The 22,834-nt window shown below is 38.4% G+C and overlaps 1 protein-coding gene across 1 annotated transcript in view; it reads right to left on the bottom strand.

The window, feature by feature from the left end:
* LOC137150998 (disintegrin and metalloproteinase domain-containing protein 32-like) overlaps window positions 1-22,834 on the bottom strand; it is a 34,360-nt gene that overhangs the window by 9,824 nt on the left and 1,702 nt on the right. The window contains exons 3-15 of the mRNA XM_067545158.1: window positions 20,942-21,003; window positions 19,992-20,070; window positions 18,695-18,771; window positions 18,379-18,556; window positions 16,721-16,786; window positions 13,247-13,318; window positions 11,700-11,866; window positions 11,507-11,588; window positions 10,665-10,801; window positions 8,890-9,070; window positions 4,765-4,854; window positions 3,575-3,773; window positions 1,803-1,908 (exon numbers count right to left, since the gene is read on the bottom strand). Coding sequence (XP_067401259.1) covers window positions 1,803-1,908; window positions 3,575-3,773; window positions 4,765-4,854; window positions 8,890-9,070; window positions 10,665-10,801; window positions 11,507-11,588; window positions 11,700-11,866; window positions 13,247-13,318; window positions 16,721-16,786; window positions 18,379-18,556; window positions 18,695-18,771; window positions 19,992-20,070; window positions 20,942-21,003 — 1,496 coding nt within the window. The remainder of the gene's footprint in view (window positions 1-1,802; window positions 1,909-3,574; window positions 3,774-4,764; window positions 4,855-8,889; window positions 9,071-10,664; window positions 10,802-11,506; window positions 11,589-11,699; window positions 11,867-13,246; window positions 13,319-16,720; window positions 16,787-18,378; window positions 18,557-18,694; window positions 18,772-19,991; window positions 20,071-20,941; window positions 21,004-22,834) is intronic.

Raw genomic sequence — 22,834 nt, 5'->3', positions numbered from 1 at the left:
TGGGTTAGAAATGACGTTTTTCACTTCCTTGCCTTTTATCATGGTATTGAGTTAATGGTCAATTTATGATTTTTTTTTTAATGCAGCCAGTTGTCTGATTAATTTGTTTGTTTATTTTATTTGCCCACAGTATTAGATATTGGGTATATAATTTTTACATTAAAATAAATTGCACCCCTCAGATCCCATCAAAATTAATTCAGAAGCAGATTTTAAAAGTACTTAATAATAAAAACATTCCAATTTTAAATTAATGGGTTTCTCTTCAATTTTAATTTCTGTAGGGCAAGAGGAAATGTAAAGTTTAAAGTATATAGACTACAAATGTTTGTATACCAAATCATTTATCTTAAAGACAAAAATAGGTGAACGGAAATGGCTGGCAAGTGAAGAAAATCTAGACAAAACAGGAATTTCTCAACCATGGTGGGGTGATAATCAATGGGATTGTTATTATTTACTATTTTGTATTTGGGAATCAGAAACCTATTGTACAAACAAGTTTAAAAGATAATATCTGCCCTAAAGGAATCACAATCTCGATTTCTGCTGACGCAAACAGGGAGGAGGAGCTAACAGCAAAACAAGGACATTTTGCATAATAAGCAGTCATCTTAGTTCTCCATCTGCTTAGCCTTTGTCAGATGAGATTCTAGGTATACCTAGGTATACACCCTGTGGACAGACAGATTAGGTCAGGGAGAGTGATGAAACAGAAGTATACCGTGCAACAGGATTGCCTGCCCCATTAAGGGCCAAGGAGCCTGGGGCTGGCTAACCCTGTTCAATTATCAGACCCTGCTGGAAGGGAGCAAGTGATTATAAAACCAGCACATGACTCAGTTGAAGAGGAGCTGCAGGTGGGAGAGAGGCTCCTACAGTAGATCCTGAAGCAGTTGGGATTGAAGTGAGTGTTGAGTCCTCCTTTCAGTATTGAGAGAACCAAGTGGGGAAAGAGCCTCTGGGAGCTGTAGCCCATGGTGGGCAGAGAAACTGTTTTGTTTTGACACTTTGCCTGAGTTTTCTGTTGAAGAATAAGGATGTGTCCCAAAAGAGACTTGGGCATGGCAGTGAGTTCTTCCTGAGCTGGGGAAATAGGCCAGCAGCTGCTTACATATACTTAAAAGATTTCATGGTTTTCAATTCAATAATGTCTCTCAGTGTAGAAGCCGATACAGATCCTCAAAGGTATGTAGGCACTGAAAACAATGGCCATTAGGTACCTAAATACCTTTGAGGAGCTGGGCCAAGAAGCCTAAATCAGCATACTGGTATTCTGCCAGTGGGAAAGCAGGTTACTGCATGCTCTTTCTGGGCAGTAGTGGTGGAATGTCAACAGGCAATCAAGCTGCAGGCAAATTCCTCCACCCTGCCTAATTATTCTGGACAGCTCCATATGATGGTATGCTGGTTGGGTAAGAAGTCAGTAGAGAACATTTTGATCAAGATACTTGTATCAGGATTTCTCTGATTATAGTAATATCATCCAGTAATTTCACTGCTACCTAATTTGTCAAATGAAATATACCCGCATTCCAGCATGTCACAGTCCAGTACCAATATGCCAAAGGAAAGTAGGCAATTTAAAGACCATTACCAAACACTAACACAGTAAACTTACTTTTATTTTTTAACCACTTTGTTTTTGAACTCTGGTGTACGGAAGCAACAGCAGAGCTCAGAAACAAACTAGCTAAAAATTTTTAAAATCCAAGTTACTTTCTACACAATCAGCCAAGACGTCATGCTCCATCTTGTACTACTCCTCCTATAGGAAGACATTTCTATTTCTCAAAACATACTTCCATGCGCAAGTCTGGTAACCCGCCCGAGTGGAGCCGCAGTGTCCCATCCTATCCTTTTGACTATTAATTTCTTCATAACAAGCGAGAGAGCCACTTTTTGAAGCTGCAAATACATAACATTGATTAGAATTGTCACAGACTTATAGCAGTCAGGTGGGAAATGCTTTGTTAGAACATCTATTACATGCCAGTGCAGAATTGTTCTCTGCAATGCCTGCAGGTGCATTGTGCAGTCTACTTAGCAGGTTGTAGACGCAAGGTGGGTTCAAGCCAAACTCGGGCTTCCTTCACAGCTATTCAGTTATGGCCTCCTAGAACAAGTGTGCAACCTTCTCCTTTCCACTAGTCCAAAATGCTCTGTAAAGGCTGACTCTAAACTACAGGCAGAAAAGGCAGTTGCCTGGAGCAGCAAAAATGAGTGGTAGAAAATGTCCAGTAATTGTTTATTTGGTTGACTATTGACTGGTAGAGGTATCTGTTTGGCTATATACCTAGATCAGCAAAACCTCTAAAGCTAGTCCAGTGCTCTACCATAGCAGCCACATAAGAAGGTATGTGTGTCATATGTAGTAGTGAGAGTGGTTGACAGCTATTGGAAATGTGTCTAGAACTTGTGTAGGTGTTTCTGGAGTTAAGGAAATAGGAATGGAGCTTTACTAGTAAACAGAAGATATGGAGGTCCACATGTGGAACCTGTGATGTGTTCTAGTTAGGGCCAAGGAGATAACAATTGGAGCCCTCCAGGAAATCAGAGTATCACCACAGTCAGCATGAAGCAGCTCTTTTTCCATACATCAGGAGTAAATAACCTGTCCCTGATGGAGTAGGGGGCCTTGTAGCTGCAGGTTGGCAGCATTTTCTGAACCAGACCAGCCTGGACAAGGATGGCAAAGATCCAGCAGACCATCTCATTAGACTTACTAATATCATAATGGTTACTGCAACTGCTAGTGTTATGGTTGCAAAACACTTTCCATAATAGCCTTAATGTGCCGTGTGCATTTTTCTAATCTTCAGAAAACGTGGGTATAAGATAACAGAGTTCTGGCCATTAGAAATCCTGTTCAGTCACATGCATAGAAGGAAATGTTGCTAAATTCTAATCTACAGGCTAACCTGGAGCATGCACAGCACGTTTCTGAAGCGAAATTAGCTTCACAGTGAATTACACAGGCCTTCTAATTGTGCCAAATCAGCCAAAGCAACTTCACAGATGATTTTAGCAAGCCCAAAATATGGTTAAAAAAAACAAAAACTCTTCCCACCAAAATACCATGTCATTATCTCCTCTCCACTCCCCCCAACCAAAACATCTTCTGGATTTAGGGGACTATGCAGGCTGCTGGGACTCAGGTAGTCATGAGTTCTAATCCCACTTTTTACACTGACTGCTCTTAATAAATCTGTGCATTACATAAATGTATTTTATGTCGGGAGGCTTCACAGCACCACCAAAAATATATAATATAATTATCCATATTTTACCCATGCGGTTACTGCGGCATAAGGAGATTAAGGGAAATACTCAAAGTTACCTAGGAAGTTTATTGCTGAGCTGTGAACAAAACCCAATCTTTAATGCCACAGACCCAAGTCTTATCCAGCAGACTACAGTGTCTCCACAAACTGTCTCAAGTATCTGTGCTTAGTTATGCCATCTATGACAAATAATAGTTATCCACCTTCATAAGGTACTTTGAGAACCACAGGTGAAAACCTGATAACATTCACTAGAATTAGATTTTGAAAAGAATAACTGTCACCTTTACCTTTACCAAAGAGTTTTTTACACTGTTTATCAGCAGTACGGCACACTCCTTTGTAACAATAGGCTGTATTATGGTTGCATGGGTGCCCATCCATGACCCAGAAGTCAGGTGTGCAGTGTGCTGAGGAACCATTGCAGTACTCTATTAGATCACACTCGTCTTCACTAGTGCTTCTACATAATGTACCATTTCGCACGAACTAGTAGAAAGAAGCAGAAATAGAGGGTCTGTGCATAATATATAGAACAGTTATAACTAGAGCCGTGTGGAGGATGGAAATTTGCAAAGGATTTCCAGATTGTGATACCTGTCTTCTAATTAGGAACAACACTCCTACATTTCAAAATTCTCTCTGAAAGAAAATTGCAGGGGTGGGGATCATTTGAAGTTGATCTAAATGTTTCATTTTGATTTCACCATTTTTAATTTTAATATTATAGAATATCAAGTAAAAAAATTGAAGACAAAGAATTGAAGTTATATTGTCAGAATTCTTTCCCCTTATTTTCTCTTTAAATTTAGGCAAAATCAAAGCATTAAGATTTTGACAGAATTGCATTCTCTGACAGAAAATGGTTTCATTGACATTTTTCCAGTCATCTCTAATTACAGAATTTATCTAAATCAAAATACTTAATATTTACACTGATTTTTCAACATAACAGAAAAACCAAAAACCTAGAAACACTTTTTTTTAAATATAGGAAAGCTAAACCTTCCAGCTTTTTGTTTTAAAAAACAAGTTTTTGCTTTGATGACTTGAAAAACAAAAAGCTGATCCCATGGAACAAAATAAAGACCAGATCCCTTTTTGGTCATTTGAGTCATTGGCTTCTGCTTAAATCCTATGGCACGTGCGTCTTATTGGTGCTGCTCGGACACAGTAGTATGTATGTGTTTATACAATTGCTTTAGTCAAGTCTCATTTACAATATTGCCTTGAATGATCAATATCATTTTGACAATATTTTAGGTAGTTTGATATGTCAACAGTATATATTACTTGCTCTCTGGTTCTTCCTATACATTAACAAGCAATAAATTATAGTATGCATAATTGCCTCAATCCTAAATACTTCTAAGTAATGAGCTGTATTATTCACATACTTGAAGTTAAGCATGTTTGTTAGATATGTGGGTTATAGTTAGAAAATGTGTTAGGTTCGGATTACTCAGAATTTATAGCTTACCCTACATGCCCAACAACAATCTCCACTGACACATTTGATGTCTCGTCTAAATTTACAGGTGTGTTGGCAACAGCTATTCCATCTACATTCCTGAAAACAAACAATAGGAACATTATAGATTATAGAATATAATATACCACATTTTAGTCTTGGCAAAAGATACCAGTTTGGTGGCCCTGGAAACTGAAATCTCCTTTTTTCCAAGGAAAGAAATTAATTAAAAGTCCCTTTCTGACGGAGGGCATTTCAAAAGCCATTCTAAAGACGGCAGTTTGGAGGAAGTTTCCAAAGCCTCAGCTTGTTGCTTACTGAATAATGCCAAAGACCTAGTTGTCTGAGGTAACTAAGCTTTGGCAGAAGGCCTCTGGAAGTACCAGTAGTTGCATGCTGTTGATGTGGACATTTTAATGTCTGCACTGAGGCCATAGGGATATTTTAATCCCTGCACTGAACAGCATGCAACATGGAAAGTGGTGATGAGTTCATCAATCTTGACTGCAAGCAGAGTTCAAACGGTCGTAGCAAAGCAGACGTTCTTTAACAAATAGATCTTGCCACCTTCTATATGAAATCCACATCTCACTTATGGATGCAAAAATGTCATTGTGCCCAGACAAAGTTCAGGATTTATCAAATCTATGGACTACTTGTATTGCTATATAGGTCAGAAACCTGGAGCCTCTTACAGGCAGACTTGGAGTGGCTAGAGGCATTCCATATGTGCTGTCAGTAATTGTACTTGTTGGGGTAAAGACAAAAAAATTAATTAAAATGGTCTGAAGCTGTTGTTAAACAAGACAAATGCTCACAAAAGAGGAGAGGAAAAAAACAGCAAAGAAAGAACATGCAGTGTCTGTCTTTGCAGTTGACTCTTACTTGCAACCTCACTATTGAAGCAACACAGACACAGCACATGGTCTTATTAGCCACTCCAATGCCTGGCAAACTTGCACCAGTGTCTGGCTATTTAGGGCATTGCTTTTCATTGTCTCTTTCGTCACAGCTTTCATCAGTATTGCAAAATAAACATTCTTGGGCAGCTAAACCAGACTCTTATTATACAAGAAGCCAGGGGAATTGGGAGGGGAGGGGGAAAAGGTGGTTGGAAAAAAGGACACACAAGGGGCTGGGGAGAAACAAAGTCTCATATCCCAAATGGTGACTGTGATTTAGCCGAAGCTGGTGATGTCATCTGGGTCCCTCTGATGAGGCTGGACCAGAGAGATCATCACTCAGAATCAGGACAGTGAAGGCCCAACAGTGTTACAGTAGAGTCTGGGGTCCCAGGAAAAGGCGGGGGCAGCACCTCTAATGGTGAAGCTTGTGCCTTCCAGTTCTCCCATCTGCCAGCCAGCATTAGTTGTCAAATAGCTTGATTCTCCAACTGAAGTCTCTTCTTTGAGGGACCCCAAAAGGGAGTGATCTTCTCTTTATTCTGCCCACCAATTAGGCCTAATGTCTGACACTCCAACTTTTGTTCATTACTTTCCAGTCTCACATGTCTCTTGTTTATCAGACATGATCTTGGCAGTCCTTCAATAGCCTTTTTTGTCTGCATTAATTTAGTCATTCTGTCTCCATTTTATCATTTTTCCAACAATATGTGTTGTTATAGTGTATTATTACATTTTATGAACTTTCACTTCTCACAATTGAGTTTGCAATCAAGGTAAGTTTGAATTTGTAGGCCCAATTATTACAACGCTTCCTGCATAACATAGGCTACAGAAATTGCCAAAATATTTCCTGTTTGAACTAGAGCAAACCTTTTAGAAAAACATCCAATCTTGATTTTAAAATGGTCAGCGATAAGAGAATCCACCACCACTTTTGGTAAATTATTCGAATGGTTAATTATCCTAATTGTTCAAAATACATGCCTTATTTCCAATCTGAATTTATCTGGCTCCAACTTACAGCCATTGGATCCAGACCCTTATCTGCCAGCTTGAAAAGCCCATTATTAAATATTTATTATCCATGTGGGTACTTTATAGGCTGAGATCAAATAACCCCTTAACCTTCTCTTTGTTAAACTAAATAGATGGAGCTCCTTGAGACTATCATTATAAGGCAGGTTTTCTAATCCTTTAATCATTCTCTTGGCTCTTCTCTGAAACCTCTCCAATTATCTACATCCTTCTTGAGTTATGGACACCATAACTGGATACAGTATTCCAATAGTGGTCATACCAGTGCCAAATACAAAGGTAAAATAAACTCTCAACTCCTACTCGAGATTCCTATTTATGCATTCAAGTATTTTTGCATTAGCCCTTTCGGCCACAGCATTGCACTGGGAGTTCATGTTCAGCTAATTATCCAACAGGCCCCCAAATCATTTTCAGAGTCACTGCTTCTCAGGACAGAGTTTCCCATACTATAAATATGGCTTACATTCTTTTTTCCTTGATGTATATGTTTAAATCCGGCAATATTAAAACACATATTGTTTGCTTGCATCCAGTTTACTGAGCAAGTCCAGCTAAATTCGTTTAGTTTTGGTGAAGTTAGGAGGGGCTTACAATAGAATGGTGTAGTAGCTTCAACCTTAACTTCAGAGGCTCCTCTCTCTAAAATAAGCAGTAAGTTAGTGCACAGTTTTAAAATTTTAGTACTGGAGAACATTTGCTGACCTACCCATATCAAACCAAATACTATTAGTACATAAAAACAGTTAGGATGCTACACACACATAATATACCTAACACAAAACCACAAAAGCAAGGCAATTAAAAGTCAAGTCACCTTACAGCGCATATCCTCTACTCTTCTACCCACAGACACATATTTTAATCTTTACCACATACACCACAGATGTATGTGCCATAAACCACAGATCATGGACCACATCCTTAACTCTGCCACCTCAACCTCTTCTTTTGTGCACATCCTTTTACCAAATTTCCCCATCCCAATGCTATTAGTTGTGAATGTGTAATGTATATTTTTGTGTTCGGAGGAGCAGATTAATATTGTAGGTAGTGGAAGGCTGTCATCCTTAGAAGGGGCAGATAACATTGTGGTAGATGGTCTCTGGTGTATACTAGTTGTGGTAGTATGAGGGTGTGTGCTTGGGATGGACGAATGTTTTGTTAGGAGGGAGTAGATTGGTGAGGGCACAATGGAAAGCAGGAATGTAGCATTCTTAACTGTTTTCACAATGAAATTTTTTTGTATGTTCATTTCCTACAGCTTTTATGGGGCTTGATCCTGCAAGGTGCTGAGCTCCGTGATCTGAGCCAGCGAAGTACTTAAGCAAGTGTTTAACTTCAATTACATGAGTAGTCTCATTGACTTTTTTATATGTTTAAAGTTAAGCACATGCTTAAGTGCTTCCCTGGACTGGACCTAGAGTGCACAGTACCTTGTAGATAACATTGAGATTGACATTTGCCTTAACATTTCAGAGAGGAGACAGCTGAGTGAAGAGGGGTATGCTTGTGGGAGGGTTCCTGGAGTTGTGCCACGGAACCGTATAGTTGCCAAAAAAGCTTTTATCCATCAGGAGCTGCACATATAACATACTGTGTTATGGGATAAAATATGGCATAAAAGTGTAGTTTCTGATGGAGGTTTTATCTGTCAGCTACCTTTTTGTGAATAAACTGTCAGTTAAAGCAAATAACTGTTAACACGATGTTATTTTTTGAACTACCTGTTGCAGGAGTTTTCTTCAAGTTTATCTATTGATTTTTAAGGTATCAATCGACAACTAGAAAGTCAGAATGCTATAGACAAATTTCAACGACAGTCCAATTTCAAATGCTTCCTATTATAAATTTACTAAAAGAAATCAAATAAAGCTACATTTGAAATTCAAAGGGAAATTTCACACTAAACATCTATCTACATGTAGAGAAAAACAGACATTTATGTCCTATTTTAAAGCCCATTTCAGAAAACAACCCTGACTATGAGGTTGAGAACAAACACTTCTGTAGCATTCAAATGTTGAATGGTTTTTCTAATGGGCTCCAGCTGGCCCTTCTTTGAGAGGTCTTGCGAGCACCTCTTGGACTCAAAAGGTTTCTTTTTTTTTTTTTTTTAATGTTCTCTTCAGTCTCAAGATGTGGAACTGTGAATTATTTAATCATATTAAATTTCAGGGATTTATTTCCTAACCTTTTTTGTGCCACAGTCACAGTCCTCTCCCTCCTCCACTATTTTGTTGCCACAGACAGGAGCCCTATAGGATGCATTCAAATACGGTCTGTTCAAAAGGCATTCTCCTTCTCCATTTGCAATGAAACTCTGAAAGTCTCCTATACTGCAGCTGCTAAAGGCCTTTGTACCACTGGAATGTCTAAAACATAAAGTACAATGTCACTGTTAAAATATTCTCCGTGCTTTCTAAAACATATATTCTTTCATGCCACTGAAATGCTCCAATAAAGCAAAAATGACTTTGGTTTCAAAACTAAGGATATGTTTTTTTATATATGACAATTATCTGCCTTGTGGGTGAATGTGGCAATTAACTTGGCAACTTAATTCACTTGCCTCCTTCAACATTCTTCTTGGCTAAAATAAATTAAACTGAACTGGCAACCTCAAATTACCATAATTTCTTCAAACTGGAGGCCTCATACTCAGCATATCTGCCTCAATGAAGGAATAAATATAATTTCTGTAAATTGTTAAGATTGATAACTATTTGGAGATCTATGAAATAAATATCAGTTTTTTTCTTTCCTGTTATCAGCAGTTTATACTGAATTTAGTATATCACAACATACAAGCCCACCGAGAGAAATTTGGAGCCCCAGCATATCATGTTTGCTGGGGCTCCCGCTCCCCTTTCACTCCAGTTCCATACACTCCAGTGATACACATTTTGTGGGAGCCCTAAGCTTATGGGGATGGTACAATTATCCCCCCTTTCCCTCCTCTTTTCATCTCTGACAAAATAGCATCTCACAAGAAGATGGAACTCATTACATTATATTTTAATGACAGATTATAATATATACTAATATTACAAACATTTAGGTCCTTGAGTAATGTTACTTAATGGAAGTAATAATGTGAGTAAAATTACTTACATGTATAAGAGTTTGCATTATTGGGCTCATAGTAAGTAAATACCTGTATATGGCATAAACTGGTAAGCTTAAAACTTGCTTTAAACTAAGAGTGACTGAACATGTGAAATTTGATAATAAAGATTGATAATTTCTGAAGGTCCACGTTAGGATTTTTCCTGTATTCAGTGGCCCAAAATGAATTAATGTATTTAATTTCAAGATTGTAGCTCAGTGGGAACATAGAAATTAACAGTCAGTCATACTGTTACCAGCAAATGCTTAGACAAAGAAACAGGGCTTAAAAGATGAGGGTGGGAGAGAGATTTTGTACTTTCTGAATGAAAAGAGAAATATGTCCTGTAACTGCTGGTCTCTGAAAGTACTATTTATTTATTTTAGATTTTTAAGTCAACGTAGTGCTCATGGCAAGTACCTGATTGACAGGCAGCCCAAGACTAAATTACTCTGTTTATGCACATGACAAGCAGCAACAGTGCAAACTTTTCTGCACTATGTCACTAATCTGCTTTAAACCTTGTGGGACCATCTCTGGGATGAGAAAGTCAGTCAGTCTCTTGGCTCCTCTGCAGACATTGCCAGCTGATGACATTTGTGTTGGTATAGCTGGTTATATGCAAACATACCACTGAAGAGTAGGACTGTGATCTGTAGCTATACAGATATCCATCCATAGATCACAGTCCTCTCTCTCACTCACTCACTGATATATAGGTACAAAAGTCCACGTACATCCTAATGAGGCATTATTTAGAATGATAAAACTTATATGCATATTAAAAATGGTTCTAAATATAATAAATAATACAATGCTATGTGAGGTAAATAAATACATAATAATTAAAAAACACTTACATTGCTTTGGTGTGCATTATGCAGGTGGATCTTGAACACTGACAGTCCCTAGAATCACCATATGCTATGCCCAGACTAACCCCCAGCAGCTGTGCAATGATGACTGAAAATGTCTCCAGTGTTATTGTTCTTTGATACTAACATAATAAAAAAGAAAGCACTAAAAGTTCATTCAATTGTGGAAACAAACTGTAATAAAAATCTAAATCTTTCTGTCTCCTGCCCTGTCTAAAATACACAAATATATTTGTATTAGACAAAGCATATGAATGGAATGCATACTGCATTGTCAGGCAACTGCTCTGTCCCCTTCAAGGACTAGAAGGAAGTTACAAAGAACATGTGTAATCCTGAATTCAGACACTCATTAATGTACTTATTCACTGGACTGGAGGCTGAATCATCTGTGCAGTGCCTAGTCTAAGTAGACAGGATGAGTGGAGAACAGAAGTGCAGGGACAAGAATCTGTTCATCTAATGCTGTGGAGTGGCAATGGCTCAAATAATCTGTGATGCCATTTAGAAGCCCCTGCCCAGAGCAGATGACCAGCAGACTCCCAGACCAGGAGATCCTGTGGCCCCATTCCTATGTCATCATCCCCTGCATGTTACTCCACAGTATGTGGAACAGGGCTCCTCTTCTAATGGTGTTTAACTTCTGCATGGCTCTGCTAAATTCTGCCTTCCTGTGCACAGCAGAGCTGCACTGATTCTGTTGCCAGGGGATTCTTCTTAGTTGTAGAGGTGGGTGCAAGACTTGCCCATACAAGCAAAGGTCAGAACTGTAAGTAACTGATACAGTATGTTAATTGTACACATAAGCAGATTCTATTATATCATACCAGAGCAACCCCTCCAGAATAGTTTCTCAGACACAGCTTTCCTGCAAAAGATGCCCCTACATAATTTGGTTGGTCTCTGTAACTAAAGCACAAAAATAGACTCTTGATCATAAATATATTCTTTCTAAAAGCAATGACAGTCTAAAAGATTTCTAGTGCATCTTCTTTAATAATAAAGTTATGTTCTTCTTACACAAATAAATACGCTATGTCATGTGGCCGTAGAATAAGATGGATATTTTTCCACTGTAAAAACCTTCGTAATAACTCATCAGCTTCCCCTGTTGTAGGAATTTTGTTACTATCTGCCCAGAACTCTAATGAAGACAGTACGATTGTCATATTAAGAGGAGTAAACATCTGAAAATGTAACAGAGGAAATAAAAGTTCAATTACATTATATGTACTGTAGTATTGTAAGATCTATCAGCAATGATCATAAAGGACCAATGTTGCAAAGCATAGGTTGGATTGTCACACAGTGTAGAGTCACAGATGTCCCCATAATAAAAAGTTGTAAGCTATGTTAAAGATCCTAAGATCCAACATCTTAGCCCATATCAGTCCTTTTCAACCCAATCAATCAAAATAAATTCTCAGTTAGTGCATCATAACTGTCAGTTCTTTCTATTAGAGACATGGTGGGTAAGGTGATATCATTTATGGGACCAACTTCTGCTGGTAAGAGAGATGAGCTTACACAGAGCTCTGTGAGAGCTCAAAAGCTTGTCTTGCTCACCACCAGGAGTTGGTTCAGTAAAGGATATTACCTCACCCACCATGTCCCTCTAATATCCCGGGACCAACAAGGTTACAACAATGCTGCATAAAGTTATTTTTATGACCAAGTTATTTTAAAATAACTAATCTTACATCTACATGGCAAAAAACCCCAGGTGCATTCTTAACTCAGATTAACTAACTCAGGTTAAAATATCTGTGCAAACACAGCAACTCAGCTTTTAACTCAGGTTAGAAGCCTGAGTTCAACCCCAAGTCAGCCTATATACTTTCAACTGCACTGCTAACCCAAGTTAAAAGCCAAGTTTGGAAAATTGCACATTTGGGGGATCCTGGTGCCAAGATTGAGGATCATCATTCTACCAATACTGTAAACACAATCAAAGATAACCTGAGGAAATTTAAGACAGAAAAAGATTCACAGATGTCATAACAACAATAACAAGTGCCCACTGTTTTGGTGGTCAGAGTAGAGTTACAATAAAAAAGTTCTAAAGGGGGAACACTGCAAGTCCCTTTATTTTCAGATGGCTAAAAGCACCGGAGGTGACTGATGTCACTCAGAGATAAATGATCTAACCCTGGTGATGAGGTAGATAAAATGGTTTTTAATCCAACTGCTGCAGACTGACTATCCTGAGGGTGAAAACTGATCTTAAATAATCACCAACAGAGAATAATATCTATAAAGTATCTGGACTTCATGTGGTTATAATATTTTCTGCTCCTACTGCATCTTTCATCCAAATCTGACATAACTCCTGTGATGTAGAACAGTTAAGTATTGACAGAATCCAATTGACAGAAGAAAAGGACATAGAAATGTGAGGCGACATAGCAAAGTCACACAGCAGGTCAGTGGCAGAATCAAGAATAGAACCCAGGAGTCCTGATCCCAGCCCCCTCCCCCCCAACTGCTAGACTACATCTACCAGCAAAATAAATCAAAACATCCACATTTCCCATATGAATATTGAACAGAAAAAGGCAGTAACTTACACTATTGACAAAGCCAATAAGCTGGACTATTTTCTCTGTTACAACAACCTTGTCTGAACCCATATAGTCATACTGAAAAATAACACAACTTTTTAGATTACAACAATACATCACAGCAGTGCAACATTTCTTTGAACATAACATTTCTCTGAGGAACTGATGTAGTGTCCAAATGAGTTCTTTCTATTTGTGCCATTTCCAGATTGTGGTCCCTTCCTTAAAATATTATCACCCACGCCTCAGAGAGACTTCAGCTGTCTTTCTTCCTTCATGTCATAATATAGCCTACCTTCTCCTAGATCATTTGATGGAATGGACATAGCAGCCATTATAAGAACATAAGAATGACCATACTGAGTCAGACCAATGGTCCATCTAGCCCAGTATTCTGTAATTTGACAGTGGGCAGTGCCAGATGCTTCAGAGGAAATGAACAGATCAGGGCAATTTATCAAGTGATCCTTCCCCCATTTTCCAGTCCCCACTTCTGGCAGTTAGAGATTTAGGAACACCCAGAGCAAGGGGTTGCATCACTGACCACTTTGGCTAATGCTACTGATGGATCTATTCTCCAGGAATGTATCTAATTCTTTATTGAACCGGTTATACTTTTGGCCCGCACAACATCCCCTCACAATGAATTCCCTAGATTTATTGCATTGTGTGAAGTACTTCCAAATGTTTGTTTTAAACAGGCTTCCTATTAATTTTATTGGGTGACACCTGGTTCTTCTGTTATGTGAAGGGGTAAATAACACTTCCTTATTTATTTTCTCCACACCAGTCATGATTTTATAGACCGCTAACATATCTCCCCTCAGTAGTCTCTTTTCCAAGCTGAAGAGTCCCAGTCTAGCCTCCTTAATTGAGGATAGGTCTATCAATGGCTATTAGCCAGGATAGGTGGGTATTGCTGTTTGCCAGAGGCTGGGAATGGCTGACAGGATGGATCACTTGATGACTACCTGTTTTGTTCATTCCCTCTGAAGCATCTGGCATTGGCCACTGTCAGAAGACAACGAGAGTTCTGTAGCACTTTAAAGACTAACAAATTTATTTTCTGCAGGTATAAGCTTTTGTGGGCTGTAACCCACTTCATCAGATGTGAGGAATAGAAAGCAAATAGGCATATATACACATATGTAAGGGAAGTAACAACAATGGGGGGAGGAGGATGAAAGCAAGGTCCATTCAGTAGAATACTTGAGGCCTAATCACAACCATTGAGTAGGAGGTGAGAATGCGTGATCAGAGGCAATTACTTCTTGTAATGAGATAACTATTCCAAGTCCCTGTTCAGACCCAGTTTGATTGTGTCAAGTTTGCAGATGATTTCAAGCTCAGCAGTTTCTCTTTGAAATCGGTTTTTGAAGTTTTTTTTGTAATAGAATAGCAACTTTCAAGTCAGTGACAGAACGTCCTGGGAGATTGAAGTGTTCTCTGACAGGTTATGGATGTTATTTTTTATGTCTGATTTGCGTCAATTTATCCTTTTGCATAGTGACAGTCCAGTTTGGCCAATGTACATGGCAGAGGGGCATTCCTGGCACATGATGGCATATATAACATTAGTAGATGTGCAGGTGAATGAGCCCCTCATGGTGTGATTGATGTGGTTAGGACCAGTGATGCTGTCACTAGAGTCGATGTGTGGGCAGAGCTGGCAATGGGGTTTGTTGCAGGGATAGGTTCCTGGATTGGCCTTCTTGCAGGGTGTATGGTTGCTGACAGGATACTGGGCCAGATGGACCATTAGTCTGACCCAGTATGGCCGTTCTCACTTTCTCCTCATATGGAAACTGTTCCATACCCCTAATAATCTTTGTTGCCTTTCTCTGTACTTTTTCCAATTCTAATATATCTTTTTTGAGACAGGGTGACCAGAACTGCACACAATATTCAAGATGTGGGCGTACCATGGATTTATATGGTGGCATTATGATATTTTCTATCCCTTTTCTATGGTTCCTAACATTCTGTTAGCTTTTTTGTCTGCTGCTGCACATCGAACAGACATTATCAGAAAACTATCAACAATGACTCCAAGATCTCTTTCTTCAGTGGTAACAGCTAACATAGTTAGATGCCATCATTTTGTATGTGTAGTTAGGATGATGTCTTCTAATGTGCATTACTTTGTATTTATCAACATTGAATTTCTTCTGCCATTTTGCTGCCCAGCACCCTAGTTTTGTGAGATTCATTTGCAAGTCTTCACAGTCAGCTTTGGACTTAACTAGCTTTAATAATTTTGTATCATCTGCAAACTTTGCCACCTCGTGGTTTACCCCCTTTTCCAGATCATTTATGACTATGCTGAACAGCACTGTTACCAGCACAGATTCTTGGGGGACCACACTGTTTACCTCTCTCCACTGTGAAAACTGACCATTCATTCCTACCCACTGTTTCCTATCTTTTAACCAATTACTGATCCATCAGAGGACCCTCCCTCTTATCCCATGACAGCCTATTTTGTTTAAGAGCCTTTTGTGAGGGACCTTGTCAAAGGCTTTCTGAAAGTCCGAGTACACTATAACAACTAGATCACCCATGATCACATGCTTTCTGACTCACTCAAGAATTCTGATAGATTGATGAGGGCTACATTAAATGTTTGTTGCTGGGGATAAAAATATTGTGGCATTGTGGTAGGGCAGATGACACACACAGCCCCCGGCCAGCAGCCAGGCAAGAGTTAAGGAACTCCTGTGGTCACAATCCTTCTGCACCTGTAAGGCTTGTCAAGCCTGGAGACAAGCCCTTAAAAGAGAGGAACTCAGAGCAGTTGCAGTACACTTAGAAGCAAGCAGGCCCTGGCTCTAGCTCCAGCTCCCAGACTGGAGGCCCTACGATACTAACTGACCAATAGCTTGCAAATGCCATCTACCTAAGCCCTCTAAGAAAGGAGACAGATTGGACTGACTTTCTTTGTTGAAATCCCTCCAGGATTAAGTCCCGACCTTTACTCACACTGAGGAGTGGGAACTGAGACTGCCTGCAGAGCGTGAGCGACTGCTTTCCTCTCCCTTGCACAAGGAAGTGGGGCAGGGAAGTATTTTCCTTTTGTTTGGATTGTTTTATGTCCTCTGAAAGGGGGTGGACTCAATAAAAGGCACAGCTGGAAGTCTGCACCCATACCCCAGAATCAGAACATGGGGCTGGAGCTGCCAGAGAACAATGTAGGAATTAAGTAAGGTGCCTGCTCTCACCTCAAGGGGTCAACCTTGGGATATTAACCCTAGACAGTCATAAATATGCATCAGTTTTTTAATCTGCCATAGGATTAATCAAAAGGGTTAAGACATCATTGGGGGTAAGGGAGAAGCCACTTCTAAATTTTGTAAAGTGTGCATGGTGCTACTATATGCTGTAAAGACACAGGAGAAGTTTCTAGAGCTGGAATCAGCTTTTGCAATAAAAATTAAAAGAAAACTATAAGAAAATATAAATGATTAATTAGTTTAGACTTACCAGAGCCTTGTCCAAAATCACATGCATTTCCAGATATCTGGAGTACCTCATGGAACTTTGTTTTGACTTAAGGAAAAGAGTATATTAAGGAATTACTTCTACATTATACCTCTTGTGCTCATTACTAGCAGTGTGAAAAAAACACAGAGAGCAGAAGTCACAAAACAAGATACTGCTAGTGTCCATGCTTAATTAGTGCAATTCAGAAACAATTAAATTGATCTATGGAAATAGCCCTAGATTTCTGAGAAGTCACAAATTAAGAAATCTATAAGATTCTAAAATCACCAAGAAAATTGGACTTCATTTAGTTACCAGGAATTTTTAAAAGGAGAATAATAATGAAAAAATTTAATTAATAAGTGCTTTCACAGTTGAGAATCCCTTTGATAACAACATTCACTCTTCACTATTAGCAAAACCTCTGAACCAAAGCTGTGGAAGCAACATGTAGAGCTGGTTCACACCAGCTAAGCTCCATCACATTCCAGATTCTAGAAAAGTGAAAAATCTTAACATTTTGGTGCCAAATTTGTTGAGTCAAAGATTATTTGAACTGGTCTCCCCTGCCCAATGGAAAAACTATGTGAGGTCAAGGCCTTAAACACTAAACATCTGTACGGAATCCACACATCCCAGCTGGCCTAGGCCCTACTTTGTGCTTTGAATGCTGCCACAATTCTCTGGTGGGATAGTTAAGTGTCCTGCCATGCACACTGAACTGTCAAGTCACTGACAGCAGCACCACTTAATTTCTCACCTTAGTTACCAATTTGACCTATTGGATCAGCACGTAAAGTCTGATGTGCCAAAGCTATATTGGTCTCTGTAGAGGACATGGCTAAAAACCTTTCTCCTAACGTAGCCAGTTGTGTAGTGGCATTGATGTTCAGTAGTGAAAGTGGGAGGCAGAGATCCAAAAATAGCAAAGGGAGACAGTCTACATAGGTACTATGTGTGTAAATTAGACTCAATTTAAATATTGAACAACTACTTTTCAGGTGCCCAGAGCTGTCTGGTGCTGAATATTAGAGTGAGGATCCATGGAGATTTTGGGGTGTAACTCTGAGCCCAATATGTGAGGCCTCAGCTATACTGTCCCCACTGTTGTTATTGGGCTTGTGCGCCTAAAGCCCTCCCCATCTACCTGGGAATGACCTCTTTATTACTATTATATCTATGGTAACATAGGACATCATGCTCTCTCAAACAGCTCAATGCACTGGATCACATTCCCACATGCATCCAAGAATCACTGCTTGCCTGCTACATTCTTTCCTAGTAAAGTAATGCTTCTACTTGCCATGTAGCAGCCTTGTTCCTCAACCCAGGGCCCAGAGAGGTAAAGTGTGTTATCACAACATCTGCTCAGAAGAGGTCAACGATTGTTCTTACCACAGCTGAGCTGCCCAGTGTCTAAGTATCAGACAAAATTACCACAGTGTAGTGGCTTTGCCCTATCTTTCAGATTAAATACAAAGGGACAAATTTTGCCCTCAGTAACACCCACGCAATCCCACAAACTTCAGTGAGGATGTACAAGTGTAACTGAGAAAAAAAATTGGCTCAGAATACTTAGTATAGTAATTTTAAAATAGAGCAGATACTAATATATTAAACATTTTCTCATCAAAGCAAACAAACCAACCAGCACTCACTTTTATTCCTGTATCCAGCTTTCGTGTCATCCCTTCACTCCATATAACAGAATCATTTTCTACAAAAAGCCGATTCTCTAAATTTTCATTCCAGGTTTGATAAACTAGGTGTTGAAATCCAGGTATAGAGTCTAAAGGTTCAATTCCATAGCTGACATTCTTTAACTGCAAAATCCCTCTGAAAAATTCAAAATTATGTGAAGCTATAAACAAATGAATGAAACCATAGTCGGTCTGAAAGGCAATAGATACTGTAAGTGCAAAAAAACTTCTGAATTATTTAATTTCTGTATTTAAATAAAGATGATGCCATTACCTAAGTCCAGAACAGGTGCTGAGTGTCACAACTGAATCCGGAAAACCAGCAATATATCCTTTGTAGAAACAATCACGCTAGAAAATATAATTAAAGAAAAATTAATGGCTTACTTATCAGTAAGGGGAGTTCACCACCCAAGAGCTGGAAATCATTTCAGAATTGAAATGCTGAGCCAGAGCACATCCATAATTATTTAGGTGGTGTTGTCACTAATTTTAAAGGACATGCTCCCAATAGAAGGATTCAAAATATATGGAGAGAAGGGGACCGCAGTCGTTATACATGAGTAGAAATGAGTGAACTGGAAAACTCCAAATGGACCACTTTTCTCTGTTTTTGTAAACCTTCTAACAGAATTGCACTCTTTGGAGATTACTATTTATTCTAGGTAAGGTATCTGAGCACCTCGATGGATTTATCTTCACAACACTCATGTGAGGTAAGGAAGTTCTTTTATCTTCATTTTACAGGTGGAGAACTGAGGCACAGAGAGGCTAAGTAACCTGTGCGAGACCACACAAAGTCTGTGGTGAGGCAGGACTTGAAACTGGATCTGCCAAGTCCTAGGCTAGTGCCCTAATCATTGGACTATCCTTCCTCTCCAATACTCCAAGACTATGTTCATGTACTTTGAGAAGGTGCTGTTAGACTGTTGATAATATTAAGAGAAAAGCTTTGGGTGTATCACTCTTCTGAAACTAGTATCTGCCATTCCCATTAACTCCAGATTGAATCCTGCTTTGGAGATCTGGGGAGAACAGTTTATGAACAATTAGCTAATATTATCTACAATGAAATGCTCAGGATTGTATGAAACCCATATTTATTTTACTTCTATTTTTTTTTTTATTTTACATACAATTGAAATCATCACAATTATGGGGTTAATTTTATGAGTTTCAAAAACATACAGCTTTGACATAACTCCACTCCAACTAACTTTAATGGGAGCAAAGTTAGGTCAACACTAACAGCTTTAGAAAATCCCATCCTAAAACTCTGTTATGGTGCCTTTAACCACAGATGCTTTCTTGATAAGGCTGTTAATATAATACAGTTCTAAATTTGAAAATAGTCATTTTTACTCTTAGTAATTTTAATGGATATTTGTATCTTTCAGTGAAGAAGTTCATGCCAGGACCAGTGAAATGTCAGCAATAAATAAGAAAAGTACATTCCAACAGGAGAGTCATTTTAATACTTAAAAATATAAGTAAATCCCCAGAGTCTTTCTAACAGCAATTCTATTTTGAAAAAGCTAAACCTGCAAGACAAATAAGTACATAAATCTTACCTTAATATGAGGGAAATCAGAATGAACAGACCCCTCTTGGCTGTAAGTATACACCCTGAAATTACTGGGTAAAAATACTCTATTTTTAAAAAAGAAAAGAAAAAAGTTCAAATTCCAAAATATTTTACATTCCTGAAAATGTAAAGAACACTCACACTTATTTCATCATGCTGCAATGATTTTTTTCACCCTTTAGTTCAGTTTCCTGAGTCATAATTTAATATTTTATGGTTTGTTTCAGACTGGAAAATTGCTGAGTTAGATGTGCTGACAGTAATGATCAGCCTTCAAGGTACATAGTTACAAACCCTTCTGAGGATTCCAAGTTCTTTTGCTGTTTGCCAGTCAGCTTCTCAACCTTCTGCTAAAGTCTTGAAACTGAATAATACATGGATCCGTGAGAGTACGTCCTCCTGAAGGATCTTAGATTGATCTATTGTTGGTACATAATACTAAGGCTATGTCTTCACTGACAGCAGCAAATTCGCCGACATCAGATCAACTTTTCCGGATCGAGTGAGCGGTCAGTGAAGACCCGCTCAGTTGATCCAGAAATCGACATATTAAGATCACCTTCTCAAGTGGCATAGCGCTGCATCAACTGGAACACAGCTCCTGTCGGCACAATGCAGTGAAGATGGCATGCAGAACAGAAGCAGAGAAGTCGATGGAGTTACGCAAGTTTTTTGTGTAGCTTGTGTAACTCCAGTCGACTGCCGTCAAATCTCTGAGGTAAGTGAAGACAAGCCCTAAGAATAACAGGCTAAAGCAACAAGATAGAAAAGTGTAAGTCTGGATTCTTACAGACAAAAAATAATAATCAAAGATGGAAAACAAGGGGAAGTTAAAAACAAGTCAACCAACACCTGACAGGGTTTATTAGAAACATTTATTATAACAGATCACACAGATACCCAGACAAAGGGTGAGGAACAAAGTCAATCACTTACTGTTGCTTCAGGTGAAGGGTATATGGCATCCCTTCTATTGTAATAACATAGGTCAACTGGTCCTAAAGCATCCAGAATGACAGAGAAAAAGAGATTTACTAACACAGTATTTTAAATAGCTCAATAATTCTGCATCTACTAAACATGATTATAAATTAAAATTCTCGATGAAGTACACTGCAAGTGTTTCTTAAAGGGAAATGGGCAAATTGAGATTAAAATATGCCAGACCAGGGTTGGCTCCTCTTGACAGCTACCAAAACACATTGTGTGGTACCCTCCCAAAGCTTTGTGCCATACAGAGTGATATAATCTTTTATTTCTGTAAGTGGAATCATATGTTCCTTTCAAAAGATCCTGGTCTATTAGCAACCACAGCTAAGGAGGAGGAGAAAATATTAAAAGATAAAACAATTAACAATTCAAAATATATAGTTACAATCAATAAACAATGTGAAATTCTGTTCCAATTACCACAGAGGACAAAGTCAAATATCAGGGCACACCACATAATTTGCAGGAATATTTTATGGGGCAATATAATTTCTATATAAAGTGATACAGTATTGAGAGTTATTTTCATGGGAGCCGAATAATTATGACGACTGTGTAGGTGAGCACAAACGTACCAAGATTCATAATATCATGATGTACAGCTATCATATTTTTAAATAATTAAATACAATCATCAATAAAATTATTAGACTTTAAATGACAAGTAACATTATGTGCAGATTATTTACATAGGAATTGTCATAATGGTTCAACCAGTTGTAGTCTGGTCTATTATCTATTTCCACAATAGCCAGTACCAAATATGTCAAAAGGCAGATGCAAGAAGTATAATGGACCATTATGGAATAATCTGCTCATAAAGTAAATGTATTCCTAACCCCCTTTTGTTAGTGTTAGGATTCTAGCCTGAATAAGGAGGGTTTATATCCCTTATAAAAAATTGTTATTCAATAAAAGTGTGGCTATACTAATTATAGTCTAATATAATATATAAACGTCTAATCCTTTTTTTGAACTCTACTAAGCTCTTGTCCTTGATATGTTGTGGCACGGAGTTCCACACATTACTTATGGGTGGTGTAAAAAAGTATTTCCTTTTAGCAGTCACAAATATGTTGCCATTCATTTCCATTGACGATTTAATTGTTCTTGCTCTTATTTTGAATATTGTCATCATGTCCCCGCTTGTTCATTTTCTTTCTCAAATGAACTCTCCTAATCTCTCCTCAGACAGAAATTTTCCCTTACATCAAATTGTTTTGTTGCCCAACTCTAGACCTCTTCTATTTCTGTAACATTTTTCAATGAAACGGTGTCTAGAAATGAGCAGAACATTCCAGGTGAGAGTGTGCTATCAATCTGTGTAATGGCATAATGTTTTCAGTATTATTTCTATCCCATTATTTATATACATTTTATTTGCTTTTTTGACTGGTGCTGCACTATAAATAAATGATTTCAGTGAGGTGTTTACAATGAACGATGGAGGGGTCTTTCTCTTCAGACATTACATCAATTTAAAACACTGCAATACATGCCAATAGTTTAAATTATTCCTTCATTGGGCATTACCTTGCATTTGACAAGACTAAAACTGGCAGTAAATTTCAAGTCCATATCACTAAGATTTTGGACTCTTAAACTTTTTAAAAAATGTTTCAAGAGCTTTGCAGCTCCCCTTTAAGTCTAAAAGTTTAAATGCTGAATCACTTTGCCACATCTAGCTCAGTATGTCAAGATGGTTGACTGTACTGTATTTCATGATAGTACACAGAAATTATAAAAGCCACAAGAGTGTGGCATGGAAGAATTTCCCGTTGTACCTTCAGCTAAGCAAAATTATTATATTCTAGTTCACAATTTTTTAATAATTAAATG

The sequence above is a fragment of the Emydura macquarii genome, unplaced genomic scaffold, assembly GCF_026122565.2.
Source record: "Emydura macquarii macquarii isolate MOO-44397 ecotype Brisbane River unplaced genomic scaffold, CSIRO-AGI_Emac_v2 contig_201, whole genome shotgun sequence".
Taxonomy (NCBI): Eukaryota; Metazoa; Chordata; order Testudines; family Chelidae; genus Emydura; species Emydura macquarii.
Note: the sequence above shows the minus strand (reverse complement) of the source record. Positions and strands in the feature narration are given on the sequence as shown.